Genomic DNA, 15,357 nt, shown 5'->3' with positions numbered 1-15,357 from the left:
AAAGATGTGTTCAGCCATCGCCTTGTGGCCATCCCCTCAATCATCGTGCAACCAGGCCGGTGATATACAGTATACAGGGCCGCACTCCCTCTGTGCGCCCAAACCGTATATACATCCGCTCGCCAACGCCGACAAAAGGCTGCCAACGAACGAACATTGGACTCGGGGGTATGCTTTGCCTCGCTTCCCGTTCAGGTCCCCTGTCAAACTCTCCATCGTTGGACGCGTTTTGGGGGCTCAAGTACCCAAACGCCTTGTTCACGCGTTTCTCTATCCGCCTTGTCGCCCCTTCCTCACCCCCTCTCCCCGTTTCCTCCCCGCCGAAAGTGTCACGCAGGGGCAATCCGAAAAAGCTGGCCCGCTTCCTCGCATCCTGCGTTAGCCGGACTGGAAGAGGGGGTAAACAGTGGCGGTCTTCACTTTCGTTTGTGCGGTCGGGTTACGATTTGGCCGCGGAGTTTCGATTCTTTCGGGGCCCGACGCAACGTGGACATGGACGTTACTGTTACGCTAAAAAAACACGCGTCATTCGCAATTGAGGAGGTTAAACGCACCATCCGAGGCACAAGCAGCCCAGCCCGTTCCCCAACCTCTCGACAGAGCGTAACCCGCGCTTATATCAGCGGACATCCGCAGGCTTGAGCCGGTACCTCCAAAAAGGTTTCAGGGTAGGAGATAAACGACCTTGCTTGTGCTGTCGTTTTCATATGGGGTCAGTGTTGTGACCAACATGCGTTGTTTTGCCATCACGGCCTCAAAGGTGGGGGTTTGTACATATCCCGGCGCGGCACCCCCAATGTCAAACGCCGCCCAGGACCGTTCAATGTTGCGAATAGTAGAATCGTCAGTTACTTGCACAAAACCCAACACACAGTTATACGGGAAGAAAATGTCCGATCAGAGATTATATTACACTGGCTGGGTCACATGAGGGACACCGGGGGGTGACGAGGATGAGTGGAACGTGCGCTCGTTTTCGGGGACGCGTGGTGCGGAAGGGAGAGGGAGGATGTGTGTGCGTGCAGTGTGTGTATGAGGCGAGGTTTTTTCAGTCGGTGAAGTTGAGGACGGACGTTACCGCCGAGTGGTCTGCGGAGGAGGAAAACGAAATGGACAAGACATGTCAACATGGGGGTTGTCAGGAGCCTAAAGTCCGGGAATAACCCAGACACATACCAGAAAGCTGGGCAAACGGTGTCCCCTCAACCTTAAAAGGCTGCAACGCCGTCTGATCCACACCCAGTCTCAAGCGAGTCCTCCCCCCCTGCTTGACCCCGCCCTCCCACTGCAACAGATAATCCAGCCGCTTTCCCCAACTCTGCGGGTCCTCCTCCTTCCTCTCCTCCTCCTCGCCCAGCACAACCTTCCACGGCTTCCACGTCGGCTTCTGCTCCCCGTACCGTTGCCTGTACACATCCGTCACCTTCGCACCCCCGGTGGATAATGTCAAAAGCATACGGGTGTATTCGGCGGAATCCTCGTGCGGGAGCCAGCCGAAGGGCGCGCCGGGGGTGTTAAAGTCCCCGGCGAGGAGGACCGTGTCTAGGGAAGAGTTGTAGTGATTGGTAGAGAGGGTGGTGGAGAGGTAGGTGCGGAAAAATTGGAACTGGGCGTGGCGGAGGACGGTTGTGTCGGTTGTTAGGTCGTTGCCGTCTTCGTCTGTTTGGAGAGAGGGGAGGTGATGAGACGGGATGGTTTTTGTACACAGTGGGCGAGGAGGGGGCAGTTTTACCTGGGATGTACGTCGCCTGCAAATGCGAGACAAAGAGATGGACCTTGTGCACGTTATGCTCCTTATCCGCAACATTAATCTGCGCATACACGATCCCCTTGGCCGCCACCGCATCGGGTCCCAACCCAATCCCATACTCCACACTATCAATCACCATAATCGGAAACCTCGACATCACCAACAATCCCGAATCCACAAACTTCCCCTTCCACCAATTCCGCTCGGGTCCATGCGCCCAGTACTTTATTCCCCTCGCCGCCGCGGCGTCCAGTAACCGCTCCCGCCGACTCGTCAGCGTGCCGAAGGTCTCGGTCAGGGCGAAGATATCGTAGTTGTCGAGGTGGGTGTTGATGAAAATGTCGAGACGGTCATTTTTGTAGTCCCCGTGCAGTTGAACGGGGGGTGGGCGGAGGTAGAAGTTGTAGGCCATGATGCGCGCGCCGGTTGCCGGGAGGACGGGGATGGAGGTTGTGGAGTCGGCGAGGGGGGCCCGGCGGGGGTGGATTGGAAGGGCTAAAAAATGAATATGGGAGAATGGATGAGTACGGTATGTGGATGATAAGTATAACCGCGACGATTTGAGTGGGCGATGTATGTGTGTATGTGTATGTGTGCATGATGGTTGAGCGATGCATGAAACAACATCCTGGTCGACCCACTTGCGACAAGGAGGTTGGGCTGCGGCGGGCGGAGCGTGCTAGCTCGCGCACAATCTCTCACTGTCGCTCGCCAGAATGCAGCGCTCGCTCCATCGCCAAATCTCCTCCGCATGCTCGCTGAACCCACAAACGCTAGCTATCCCTTGCTTCCACCAAAATCTCTCGCTTCCCCTCCGACTTGCCATCCAACTCACATAGAATAGCAAATAACAAAAACAGGGTCCCGAAGACGAGTGTCGCAGCCACAACAAGTCTTGGAATCCTCGAATAAGCTTTCTTCACACTCCCACTCACACCCCTCTCTCCTTCTCCCGTTAGACCCCTCTCTCCACTAGCGGAAGCGACCTCAATATCGGGTTCATCCCAGCGAAGGAGCGGGGAAGTTTCTGAGGGTGTTGGTGCTGTGAGGGGGTCTGTAACGGTGGGTGGGACGTGGGCGGGGTCGGCCGGTGCGGTGGGTTTTGTGGTCTTTTGAGCCATCTTGGGGGATGAGGTTCAGGGTTTTGGAAGAGGATAACTTGTGAGGTGTGTGAAGGGGTTGTTGCTGCTTCCGCCGTGATATTATTATTGAAGACGAGCCGAGGGCAACTGAGAGAAGCGCCTGGGAGGATGTTGTTCTGCGCGGACTGCGAAGCGGGCGGAACAGGGGGGAGCTGCGAAAGGACTCTGGAAAGGACTGGGTGACGTCGCGCTCTCTGCACCGACGCGCGCAGCAGACAGACACGTGCATCTTTTAAACAGGGGTCTCCTCCAGGCTCATGATACTATGCAGGCGGCCCCTACTGCCCGCCCTCCTGAGCCGATTCGACTGCACATGCAAGGAGACTGCGACCGGATTGCCAACGAGCCTTGGCCTCCCGCCCCTTGTCCCGGAGCGCCCGGGGAACATATCTATCCCGTACATGTCAGCGGTGAGCATTTCTAGCATCAAAATGCTCCCATCGCCATTGAACCCAACATTGCGCCTACAAGACCAAGGACGAAAAAGGGGCCCGTGAAGTTATGAACCACCTATGCCCGACACGGGCCATGATCGAAAGTTTCACTAGTGTATGTACCTACTATGTACATATATAGGGACATGTCCCAAGAGCGCTTGATATATTGCGTCAAACACCCTGAGATCGTGTCAGGCCCGAGCAGGGCGTGCGTCACTTTTGCGTGGCGCTTACATATAGAGCTATAGAGGTAAGACCAGGTTTCCTGCGTCTCGTCTCTGCCCAGTGTACCTGGTTGAGGAATAGTAGGGGTGAGAGGGCGGTCGAGATCGGATGAGGGCGCAACCACTTGAAGAGTTTGAAAAAAATCGACGTAATCAGAAATGCGTCTCCTTTGGTATGTACATACAGTAAATGAAGAAAACGCGTCGGCAGGCGGGCGGAAAACGCGTTTGCTTCAACTGCCAACTGCACATAACGTCCCAGCCCCCTATATATATATGTACCTGTTGCATTACCATCCAGAATCGACTTCCAGACCTTGCTGTTGGTAGTCTTTCTTTCTTGATACCAAGGCAAGACCCGTGCTGTCTCAAAACAGAAAAAGGGCTCAGACCGGGCCAAACACTGCGTCTTTCATTCCAGCAACATCATTGGCCTCAACGCTTCACACTTGTCTGAATCATCGATGCTTGCGTTCTTGCGGTTGTTGACGTGTTCAAGCGGGATGAGGGGACGTCTCCAGTGATAACGCATTGCAGCCGAGGAAAACGCGTTGGAGTTGCAACCTCTCAGTGGTCTAAACTCCCAACTAGCATCCCAACCTCTCCATCTCGGACGAACATGCTTGAGAAATCTTGTGGTTCCGACAAGGCGAAGCCTCTAATCGAGAAACGGTGTAAGCGTACACAATGCGTGAACAACGAGCTGAAACGTTACTTAGCACGTCAAAAAGACGGTCTCGACCTAACCGAAGCGGAGATTTCTCAACAAAAAGATCAGGTTAATAAAAGCGGGCTAGTACACGCAACGCCTCAAGACCCCAAGGATACCCGCACGATAAGAAGCGAAGCTTATGCGCGCAAAGATCGGTGCCGCTGCTGCATTGAGAACACGCCGAGTCCTAAATGGGGACGCTGTAGACTGTGAAAGAGTTGGTGAGGACCCCATTATGCCACACCCTGATGAAACATTCGTCGCTCACCTGTCGGAATACTGACCCTCGGAAAACGCGTGCAACTGGGTAAGCGCCCTCCGCGGTCTCGAAACGTTTCCTCCGTGCCCGCGCATGACTTTTGAGCGTCGCAGCTGGGGTATGAGCCCCTACGCAGCGTCAAGGGTACTAAAGCAAGCCAGCAAATTGCATCGAGGAAGCGGAGCCAGAGGGGTCTGTTTTCGCTCAACGCGTAAGCAAAGTTCGTTTTCAATCCCACCGAGCGCGAATAAGAACCCTCTCTGTAATTGCCCGTTCCCAACATCCTCGACCCTCGCTCACTCCCCGCTTCGTTTTCTTCCCACAGGTAACTCATGCACGCGCGCATCGTGCCGAATCCGCTTGCCAGAAGGTAAGAGACGTCGCGAGCCCGCAATGGGGATCCAAGTGGGCCTTCTGCGTCAGTCGGCTGATATAAGGGACGCGTTGAGCGTCTCATGGATGTCCACCTATTTGCCAACTCCGACAAATGCCGACAGGGCCCGGTAAGTCACTAATAGCCTCCACTGCCGGCGTCTATGTCAAGACGGACAGAACCCTCGTCTTCGCTTCCCATGCCCCAAGTCCGTGAGCGCAGGGGTTGTCCACCTGCCCAATGAAAGAGCGTGACCACCCCTTCCTCACGCCAGTCCGAAGCGGAATCGATCAGGAATATTCACGAATAACGTCATAACGTCACCTTTTCGATATCATGGCTTCTGCCCATGGGGGGCTGGAGATTGTCTGACTGGCGTATATATTCGATTTATGCATCCTGTGGAGGATCCGAGGAGCGTCAGATGAAATCCGGATTCTGTTCAAGGCGTGGTCGGCTAAGGCGAGGTGGCTTGCAATGGGATGATGTTCGGCTGGTTGCCCAACCGGTACGTAGTGCGTCCCTCAAGGGGTAGGGCGGGGCTTTTTCCCAAAGCCTAAGGACTCCCCTCCAGAAACATCAGTAAACATGAGCTGACACTTGCATGTGGACTCTCCATTGCGTTGTCATCGAGCCGAAGGTAAACAGAGTAGGGATATCACTTTCATTCCAAACACTACGATAACAAACAGCACAGACGTTGAAGGAAACGAAAAGGAAAGAAAAGTTCAGTATCTACATCACTAACGTCTATAAATGAAAAAACGCCGGAAGTCGAGCGAAACGGGTGGGAGAGGGAGGGCATTAATGGCGGGAAGGTACGATGTCTTTGTGCAAAAGGGACCGTTGGGGATATGTATACGAATACTACGCCGTCTTTTTTGTAGGATGTATATGCCTGTGATGTTACCCGCCGAAGTCTATGTATATAATGTATAAAAGGGTTGTGGTAGTGCGAACCGAGCGATAATGGCTGTCGAAAGGTTGCGACAGTGGGTGGTGGTGGTGGTGCTCGCTGTTTTTATACCTTGACGACCTGGATGTTGGGTCCGAGAGCGTTGGCGAAGTGGATCGAGCCGAGGCCTACTCGGATGGAGCCGGCTTGAGGTGCCTGTTGTGATCGGCGGGCGAATCCTGCGGCAAACCCTGCTGTGGGGCTTGGGACGATAGCGGCTCCAACGACCCCTCCGGCGGCGGGAGCAGCGGGAGCGGGAGCTGCTGGGGGGTCGACGGGGTTGAGTGGAGGGATGTCCGGGTTAACGGGGGGGTCGGCGGGACCGGCAGGGGTGTCAACTGGTGGTGTGGGAAGAGGAGTTTCCGCTGGAACAGCTGGGCCCGCGACCGGAGGTGTCACCTGAGCAGGGGGAGCAACGACGGGGGCCGCGGGAGCCGGTGTTATTGCGGGGGGTGGAGCAACGGGTAAGGGCGCGGGCACGGCGACAGGGACCTGAGTAGGGCCGGCAAGCGTGGGGTCCGTTGTTGCCACTTGAGGGACGTTGATCTTCTTGGCTGGCCCGGCGTTCACAGCGTCATTGTGCTTCTTGTAGACCATCAGGGACATTGCCGCCATCGCACCGAGTGCGATAAGAAGGGCAAGCGTTGTCTTCATCCAGAAGAGGAAGCTGCACATGCTACGGCGGGATTGGTGGCTCATATTGAAGTCGGTGTTATGTGGTGAAGTCCAAGCGACGGGTGGAAGAAGGCACTTGAGGGCAAGAAAGTTACGACTGTGGGGGAACGAAAGAAGGGAACCGTCAGCAACTTTGTTTTCTGCTCTGGGAATTTCAAGAGAAACTTCGAGATGCGCATCCCGAACGCCCTTCAGCTGTTCATTGCGGCAGGCGGGTAAGAAGCGTCGTCGAGGGATGGTTTTTCCCATGGGATTTCCGCCGTTGTGCGTTTCGCTTATCGATTCCCACGAAGCAACGCTTCACCACAGCTTTCGTCCGTCGCCGCCTGTTGTCTTTCACTCTGCTTACCTAGAGGGCCTTGGTTCGTCGTCGGTGTCTAGAGGATTGGTATCGAGAAGGTAGGTAGGTCGGGTGGTGGCTGGATTGGGTGGAGAGCCAAAAGCGGCGGACGAGAAGCAGAGGGCTCTTTTGTTCCCTCTCTGTCGCTTGGAAGTGATCGTGATAATACTCTGATGGAACTGATACTCCCTGATAAGTGGCTTATGATTACCGCCATAGTATCAAGCAAGTTATCATCAACTCATGGATAATTGGGCAGTGACGACCGGCGTTGCGGCCTGTGCAAGGAGGAGACAGAGCGAGGCAGAGAAAGGAGGGAGAGAGGGCGAAAATTTGCTTCATCTTCTTGCTGCTTTCTTGCCGGTTTTGCCGTTTGGGATGTCCGCTTGCGATTTAAATCACTTAACCATCATGATCATCCTTATTTGCATCATATCTTCAGATCTCAGCTTCATACTACGTACGTACGTATCAAGTCATCTCAAGCCTCTCACTATGTCGACCGAAATAAGCCCACCATCCCGTTCGGGCAACTTTATTTAATTGGGAAGGAAATTAAATGCGATGGCCAACCGACAATCATGAGCATCTTCCATCCCATCCAGTGTCCACCAACGGCACAAAATTATCATTTCTTCCAAGCCTCCCATTGGCCAGCCAGCAAAAACGGGTGGCTGAAGGTCACGTGATCTGACTTTTCTCTGAAACTCGAGGCTTGTTCAGCGCGCGGCCGCTTTGAGCTCGGAAGGAAACTCGGCGCCTCGATCTGCCCTTCACACACAGCCGGTATAGGGGTGGCGGTGGACCCGAGCATGGAGAACTTTCCAAAGCGCAACCCGTTTCTGCGTTTGCTTATTCCACAAACACCCTACGCCCTTTGGGACAAGCTATGGCTGACTCTTGGCGTTGTCCCTTGGCGTCTCTGCGGCAAGCCGCCGCGGGCCGCTTCCTCTTCCGCTACAGAAGACCGCTTCCTGGCTTCCAACCCCTCCTACTTGCCAGTCAGCAAGATAAATACTTGCCTCGGGGTCAGCCAAGATGCAAGCATCGTGGCAAGTATGAGGGACTTGGATTGCCCTTGGATGTAAGTGCGCGTTGACCCTCCTCGTCTCGGGTACCAGGACAGGGCCTACCGCACATTTTCGACTTTCGATGATATTGCCGATTGTCACAATGCCCGACGCGTATAAGGGTTATCTCACTTCCGCTTATCGCGGCAGCGCCTTTCTTGCGGGGTGGAAGCCTTTCCCTCCCCCGCCCTACCTTTTTTTTGGCTGCACTTTCCAACGATGATAGGCTGCCCCCCAACAAAACAATCGGGATTGGTAGGTCCCCGTGACCGCTACTGCACGGCGCACGCACGGAGATTCCAAGATCCGCAATTCGATGGCGCAAGGCCTCGTCCGTCCCGGGGACTGCACATCTCAGCGCTGTGAACAGGAAAAGAGTTTGTCGTAAGCGGTTAAGAGACGCTGCAAGTGAACGAGGCCCGAATCTGGCTACCTATCCAAGTTATCATCATGACTTCCACTTACATCTACCGCGAGATGGGGTTCTCGAGATGACTTACATCTGTAAACAGCAGTGCGGGACTGGGCAGAGAGGTCCTCGTTTTGTGGACTGGCAGGAGCTCGGTTTCGGCGTGTGATAAAGGGTTCTCGGTATGTCCCGGCCGGGGCCAAAGTGCACTCCTTTCGAAGTTCGAGCAGGTCCGTTCGGGAAAAACTCGAACTCGTAAGCGCCGAACACACGCCACCTGGGCCTCGGGCTTCCAAAGAGCGTTTCAAGTAGAGAAACAAAAATGAAAGCTACGACGCACTTCTCCTTTCCCCTCAATTTCAAGGCCAAGGAGTACCTCCTCAGGTCCAGCAATTGCGTCCTTTCCGTCTAGCCCGCTGGACCCTTGAATAATATCGCTTCCCCCCTGATCACGAATCAGGAAAGCATTGTTGATGCGAGTCGGTTCGTGCGCTTGACCATGCAAACCGTGCCGAGCGAAAGAACATGGGTGCGACAACTCGTGGCTAATGCACACCGGTTCTCGGCGGTGTGCGAGATTTTTCCGCACAGTTCATTATACAGCTCTGTTTGCCCAGGGCCTGGCCCGGGATAACACTCATGCGTACGTGCGTACGTACTGCCATAAGTTCGTAAGACTCAGAACAGGCAGTCATCTCTCCCTTGTTTGGATCCCTCATAGCAAATGTGGGTGACGTAAGCGAAAACATGACGCGTTATGGACGCGTTTTTCGGTTTTTTTTCCAACTTCAACGGTTACAGACATATGTACATTCACAAGGCAACCGCCGAGATGCCCTCTACAAATGACTACCGAAGGACGGACCGCCAAAGGCACCTCTCTTCCAACACCGGCAAAAGGCCGTGGCACAGACTTTCCGAGCTTCAGAAGAGCCACGCACGTCAGCAATGGCCCTTTGCAGGGTGGAGCAACGACTGCCACCGGAAGACTTGCTCGCGCTTTCTGTATTTTGCAGCAGTGGGAACAATCCGCAGGGACAACAAGCCTTCTCGTACAACATGAGGGATAACCTGGCACCATGAATGTAAGATGAGTTGCATGTTGGGTGGGTGACCTGCATATAAAGACTATCACCCTCCTACCTACTCATACGTGTGGCATTTACCTAGGCACCAAGAAGCGAGGTCCCGTTTGAGACTTTCAAAGTGGGTGACGTAAGCGAGAACATGGCGCGGAACGTGTTTTTCATCTTTACGTGGAACAGGAGGGGCTAGGCAGGGGGCCTCTGGGCAATGGAGAGGTGCCCCCACAAATCACTGATGATGCACCGCTCTTCTTTACAAAAGCTTTCTGGAAATGGCCCGGATGAAAATGGCCGAATTGGGCCCAGATGGGAATGCGGTAACAGAGAAACGGAGACCGGGGACACGTTCACGGAACAGGACGTAGAACTTATTGCAAGCGGTGCATGCAGGCTTGTCGAAACTCAAACAGCGCATAGCCCGTCAGGCCAGTGGCGCCAGGGAGTATGATGCATAGTCCTTCGTCCCCAGCAATCAGGGTCCTTCATCAACGCTATCCAAGCAAGTTTTGTCCAAGTATCATATTATCAGTTTGGTCATCCGGGACTAAACACGCCTGCTCCTGAACAGCGGAATGCCGAGCAGATAATAGACAGGCCCTTGGTGGAAGGGCGCGGTCCGGGCGACTACCCCATTATTAAGCCGCACGGGCTCACGGGAAGGCCTGGCACTGGGCAATAGTGGGGCTGCATAGGGCCTGCGTATACATACATAATAAATAGGCGTGTGACTGGATGTGCTCTTGGTGTGACGTAAGAGAAAGTAAGGACGTGTTATGAACGCGTTTTTTCAGTGTCTCTCCGATTCTCGGTGCGGGATGCTTTGTACCCTTTCAAAGGGCAGGGACTAGCTCACCGACCATCACATAACCGACCGGGAAGATAATCTGGCTGTTCAACTTCGGTACTCCAAATTCGCCGCGGGATCGATGCACGTCAGCAATGGCTTTCTGAACTCGAAATGCAAACGATCATACGTGACCGCTCCCTTCTTTCGATGCTCACGGGAGGAACGGGGGCAAGCGGCGGCGGAGGGCGGAAGATTGACAACACACTTGCATAACGTACCGAGATGAGGCGAACATTGGTACTACAGGCAAAAGGATGATGTGCGGTGTTTGCCTGACACTTTAAATTAGCCCAGAACGACGACCCCCTTCACAGCGGCAGAAATACGCAAAGGAAAGAGATTGCTGTGCAATGTCATGTCACTGTGACATAGGCAGACACACGGCGCTTTTTGTTCCTGGCGTGTTCTTGGTATTTTCGGCTCTTCGCCAATGTCTCGCCGCTACCTCTCTACGCTCTGAGCAGCACGGCTACAACCTTTCCCGTAGAGCCCCAGCCGTTTTCCAGGAAAGGGACCCCACGGCGACCCATCAGTAGGTCGTACCAGGTCAGGTCGCTAACACGCCTGACCGGGCACTGAATTGACTGAACTGGTGCTCCTCACCTGTTTGTTGTAAACGTTGTCCATCTCCTGGGATATCTGGGAGAAGCCCAACATATACCCGACCTTGGTAGAGGTTGACCAGTGGAAACAAAGCGCGGGTGCCGCCTCCCTTGTATCCTCTCTAGGATGATACAATGGGAGCGTGTCTGAGATTCGCTGCTGAGACGTCCCGCCTTCCGCCGTCCAATACCTGCTCTCAAACATACAAGAGTGAATGTGAGCCAGAGGGATCAGTGGTAGTCAACCTGGAGAGTTTCCGCCGTTTCGTCGGAGGGTTTACTATGGAATGCCAAGGAGAATCCGACATCAGGCGTCCTCTTTATTGAGAATCACGGATAGCAGGGTTGGCGGGCCATTATGCAAGGCTTGAGGGCGGAAAGTGGCCTGGACGGCATTGGCCCGGGGGAGTAGGGGAATGGGTTGGAAACGCATAACAAAACGCGTCGTCGAACAGGGACGCGTTTTCTCGCTGACAGAAGGTAATGTTCAAGCGACCGCCCAACTGCTTGCTGTGCAGTGCGGTTGGCTGACGAACTCGGGTCTGAGTACAGTATGTGGGCACCACCCATCGGGAGAAATCCCGGCTGCGTGCCCCGCTTCTGGCTGTAAAGGCATAGATCCACCAAAACGTATGAAGAGACTGGAAGTTCATGCACAAAACATTTCATAGCTTCGAAAGACAAGCAGACATTCGCAGAACTGGAACTTCACGCTCCATCCTCCGCCAACTGTACCCCATCCTCATGCTTAGTGCAGGTAGGGCGCGAAGTGATTTCCCATTACGGAGGTTTCATAGTAGGCAAGGGAAGCAGTTGGAGATCTGGACGGACAGAAGACTGGACGTTTCGAGGCCTGCAGTATGTATGGAGTATGAATGGGCAGCCTGTCATCTTTCTATGTGCTGTAGTGTCAAGGAACGCAAAGGGAATCCTCTGATGTATGAAAAGCCAAGATGTCGCCGGCTTAAGCAAGTGGCGGCGCTGTGCTGACTGGAGCTTCCCGTATCATAGCACGGATTTTGGACGCGATCTGATTTCCTGTCGCAGCGGCAGAGCGGTTTCATCTTCCGAACTTTACATACAAAGCTCTTCGTAAAACCAAGGGAGGTAGTCGTACAGTCCTTCGGTGATTTTACATGTGTGGGTAGTGGGCAGCAGCCGATGGGGGGATGCCCTGCTCAAGGGATAATCGTGAGCGGTCGGGTGAGGGTGAGTCACGGGAGGGTCTCCGCTGGTGTGTCATCGCGAAAGGCGCTCCCTTTCAAGGAAGGATTCGCAACGCTTTGGGCGACCCTTTCAACCCACTTCCCCACTGCCCCGATCGCACCAAGATTCACCGCCTGCTGAAACGCAAAGCTTCCTTTGGCGAGGTCGGCATACAACCACAAGGCCGTCTGTCCTTGAAACATACTGAACTGCGGAGCGCTTGAGGCATCTGGTCCAGATTTCCCGACCTTACGTCCGCCTATCACCCGCATTTCTCAGCACCGCCCAGGACTTTCCAACGGGCTGGGCAAAGAGTCGTCCAACAAACCCGAAGCCACAGGGAACCAACACAACGGGGAACCCAGCCACTCCCTCTTTGCGTCGTCTCCTTGAACAACACCGCAGAGTCCTCGCTCCAATTTCGGCCCGTCCCCGGCCTGTCAAACAGGGGTTCCGCCGCTAAAGCTGGCTTCCGAAGCCCCTGCCGGCCACAAGCGCACACGGACCCACGACGTGAAGAACGACGAGGACAACGGCGCGAGGGCTAAGCGACACAAAGGAGGTGGTTCCGCTCTGGGCGGGCAGTCCTCCTCTTCCCCGGAACCTGTTCAGGAAGACGAAACGGATATGAAGATACTCAAATCGGACTCGGTGGCTGGAGGGTCTGCCTCGAATGGCCACAATATGGGGTCGCAGAATGGACATGAGAATCATACGGTGCAGTTGAAGACTCCTAGGCAGGAGGAGCTGGTGCGGTTGATGGTTCAGTCACTGCAAGATATGGGCTTGAGGTAAGGACCGCGGCGCATCAAAACGGAGATCAGGCCCCACAAGCTAACACGCAAAACGATGATCAAAAGTGAGTCCGCCAAAACGCTTCAGAAAGAGTCTGGTCGCAGTCTGGAAACTCCAACTGTTACGGATTTCCGCCACGGAGTCCTTTATGGCGACTGGGAGACGGTCGAGAGGCTGTTATCATCGCTGGAGATCAGGAATCGGGATATCGAGGTGAGACGGGGCATCATGTCGTCCGCCATCAATCAGCGATCTCATATGGCTTGTTCCAGACCGTAAAGTTCTTAATTCGAGAGCAAAAATACCTGGAACTCGTTGAGAAACAAGATATGGCGAAAGCGCTGCATGTTTTACGGCACGAATTAGGGCCTCTCAATTTAAATACGGAGCGAGTGCATGAGCTGTCGAGGTACGTCGGCGATGGCGGAGCATGGAATAGGAAGTCCGGAGCTTTGACCATTCTTTAGTTTCATAATGTGTCCGAACGCAGAATCGCTCAGAGTGCGAGCGCAATGGGACGGAGCAGAGGGTCTCTCGAGAGCGTCGCTTTTAAATACACTGCAAGGTAAAGTGACACAAGGCCCATTCGTGCTGCAAATCGATTTTTTTCGTCTAACCGCTTACGTCCGTATAGCATATATGCCATCGGCAACAATGATACCACCTCACCGCCTAGACGTTCTCCTCGACCAGGCCGTCCAGCTGCAGAAAATGAATTGTCTCTATCACAACGTCGACGAGGACGATACCACGCTCTACGTCGATCATTGCTGCAGCAGGTACGCCGAGATGAGACCCAAGGGCCATGTCAACAATTGTGACATTCTCTGAGATTACCCAACCCCATCGGTCATTTCAAGGCAACGCTTCCCGTGTAACACAACGCATATTTTTGATGAGCATACCGACGAGGTGTGGTTTATCGCCTTTTCGCATAATGGAAACTATTTGGCGTCGGCGTCGAGGGATACAAGGGTGGCGATATGGAGCTTGCAGGTGCTAATATCATCTGGTTCATGCACTTCGTTATTTGCGTGCTAACCGCACCGAATTTTCATAGGAATGGTCACTAATGCATACGCTCTGCGGCCATACGAAAGCCGTGACCTATCTCGCATGGAGCCCCGACGACACAAAGCTACTAACTGCATCAAGTGATACTTATCTGCGTCTATGGAATGTCACGGTGCGTAGGAACCAGCTGATTCCACCCTCTCATCCCCCACTCACTCGCACCTGTCAAACCCCAGACCGGCGAATGCCCAATCGAATACTCGCGCCACACCGACGGCGTCACCGCATGCGCATGGCTGCCAGACGGCCAACGCTTCGTCTCCGCCAGTGTAGATAAGAACATATATCTATGGAACATCGAGGGCGATATACTCCACAAATGGGCGGGGATACGGGTCATGGATCTTACGGTCAGCAGGGATGGGGCCGTAATGCTTGCTGTGTATGAGAAGCATTTGAGGATGTATACTTTGGAGGATAAGGCTGAGACGGGGTAGGTTTCAGGCATTCGCCGGCCCGTCGAACCGCCGGGTGCTAACTGCGGGTTTACAGGTTGATAACGGAAAGCGATTGCATCACGTCGGTTGCGATCGCGGAAGATGGGCATCACGTGTTGGTTAATCTGTCGAACGAGGCAAGTTGACTTCCACTCTATGCGTGTGACGTACCATAGTTGGGCTCACCCCAGGTTCTTTCGTCAACAGGAAGTCCATCTGTGGGATCTCCGTCAAAAGCGCCTCGTACGCAAATACGTCGGGAATAAGCAAGGCCGGTTCGTCATCAGATCATGCCTTGGTGGTCTGCACGACAACTTCATTCTAAGTGGGAGCGAAGGTACAGCGTTAAGTACTGTCGAATGCATACGGTAGACTCACACTAACCCTTATGTACCCGAAGATTGCAAGATATACGTATGGCATAGAGATAAAGGTGTCCTAATCGAAGAGCTCACCGGGCACACAGGTACGTCGTCCCATCCTCATCTCAACCTAAACCCGCTGTCCGCCATGCTCATCCCGCTTTCAACCAGGCTGCGTCAACGCGGTATGCTGGAACCCCAAGCGCAACATGTTTGCCTCGGCATCGGACGATCATACGATTCGCATATGGGGTTGAAATTGTCCGTCCCGGTGTCTAGGGATAACGTCATTTAATCAGGTAGAAAGTTTTGCAACGGTTTCCTACTCTCTTGAAATTGATCCCCCAACGCCCGCTCCGCGCGTATTTGTTTTCGGGGGGCCGTCTCTGGCATATGCCGAAATTTTGTCTCGTTTTTTTCTTTTTTTGATCGTTTTGATTTAGTTGTGCGGAGTTTTGCCTAGTTTCCCCCCCTTTGTCCATCTCTCGGTTACTTCACCTTCCCCATCTTTCTCCCTCATTATGCAATTCAGCTATCCTCCGCTTTGCTACTGTAGTTTCTTTTGTTGTACATATGCCATTGAAGCGAGTGTGTTTTGGCAGA

General features: G+C 53.9%; 3 protein-coding genes across 3 annotated transcripts; 1 reads left to right on the top strand and 2 right to left on the bottom strand.

The window, feature by feature from the left end:
- Positions 1-1,048: 1,048 nt before the first annotated feature.
- On the bottom strand, positions 1,049-2,162 carry EV422DRAFT_509178 (Endonuclease/exonuclease/phosphatase; the record flags this gene model as incomplete). The annotated part of the gene is made up of 3 exons (XM_053068824.1): positions 1,049-1,089; positions 1,177-1,659; positions 1,733-2,162. 3 exons carry the CDS (start codon positions 2,160-2,162, stop codon positions 1,049-1,051), a joined length of 954 nt encoding a protein of 317 aa, XP_052922109.1.
- Positions 2,163-5,542: 3,380 nt separating this feature from the next.
- Positions 5,543-7,124, bottom strand: EV422DRAFT_256692 (uncharacterized protein). The gene has a single exon (XM_053065770.1). The coding sequence runs from the start codon at positions 6,774-6,776 to the stop codon at positions 5,919-5,921; it is 858 nt and encodes a 285-aa protein (XP_052922108.1). The 5' UTR covers positions 6,777-7,124; the 3' UTR covers positions 5,543-5,918.
- Positions 7,125-12,536: 5,412 nt separating this feature from the next.
- On the top strand, positions 12,537-15,202 carry EV422DRAFT_256567 (WD40-repeat-containing domain protein). Its single transcript, XM_053065769.1, has 13 exons — positions 12,537-12,877; positions 12,947-13,094; positions 13,154-13,290; positions 13,349-13,446; positions 13,516-13,660; positions 13,742-13,877; positions 13,942-14,067; positions 14,132-14,388; positions 14,448-14,529; positions 14,600-14,729; positions 14,793-14,858; positions 14,926-15,053; positions 15,198-15,202. The coding sequence occupies exons 1-12, from the start codon at positions 12,714-12,716 to the stop codon at positions 15,009-15,011; spliced, it is 1,575 nt and encodes a 524-aa protein (XP_052922107.1). The 5' UTR covers positions 12,537-12,713; the 3' UTR covers positions 15,012-15,053; positions 15,198-15,202.
- Positions 15,203-15,357: the final 155 nt, after the last annotated feature.

The sequence above is a fragment of the Fimicolochytrium jonesii genome (assembly GCF_025526975.1).
Source record: "Fimicolochytrium jonesii strain JEL569 chromosome Unknown EV422scaffold_30, whole genome shotgun sequence".
In the NCBI taxonomy this organism is placed as follows: Eukaryota; Fungi; Chytridiomycota; class Chytridiomycetes; order Spizellomycetales; family Powellomycetaceae; genus Fimicolochytrium; species Fimicolochytrium jonesii.
This window is presented reverse-complemented; position numbering and strand designations above follow the sequence as displayed.

Bases quoted from the DNA above. Each gene is read 5' to 3' on its own strand.
- EV422DRAFT_256692 (XM_053065770.1), bottom strand. From the start codon at position 6,776: ATGGGAAAAACCATCCCTCGACGACGCTTCTTACCCGCCTGCCGCAAT.
- EV422DRAFT_256567 (XM_053065769.1), top strand. From the start codon at position 12,714: ATGAAGATACTCAAATCGGACTCGGTGGCTGGAGGGTCTGCCTCGAAT. The intron at 13,447-13,515 runs GTAAAGTGACAC...ACGTCCGTATAG, and splicing joins GCTTTTAAATACACTGCAAG to CATATATGCCATCGGCAACA. The intron at 14,068-14,131 runs GTGCGTAGGAAC...GTCAAACCCCAG, and splicing joins TGCGTCTATGGAATGTCACG to ACCGGCGAATGCCCAATCGA.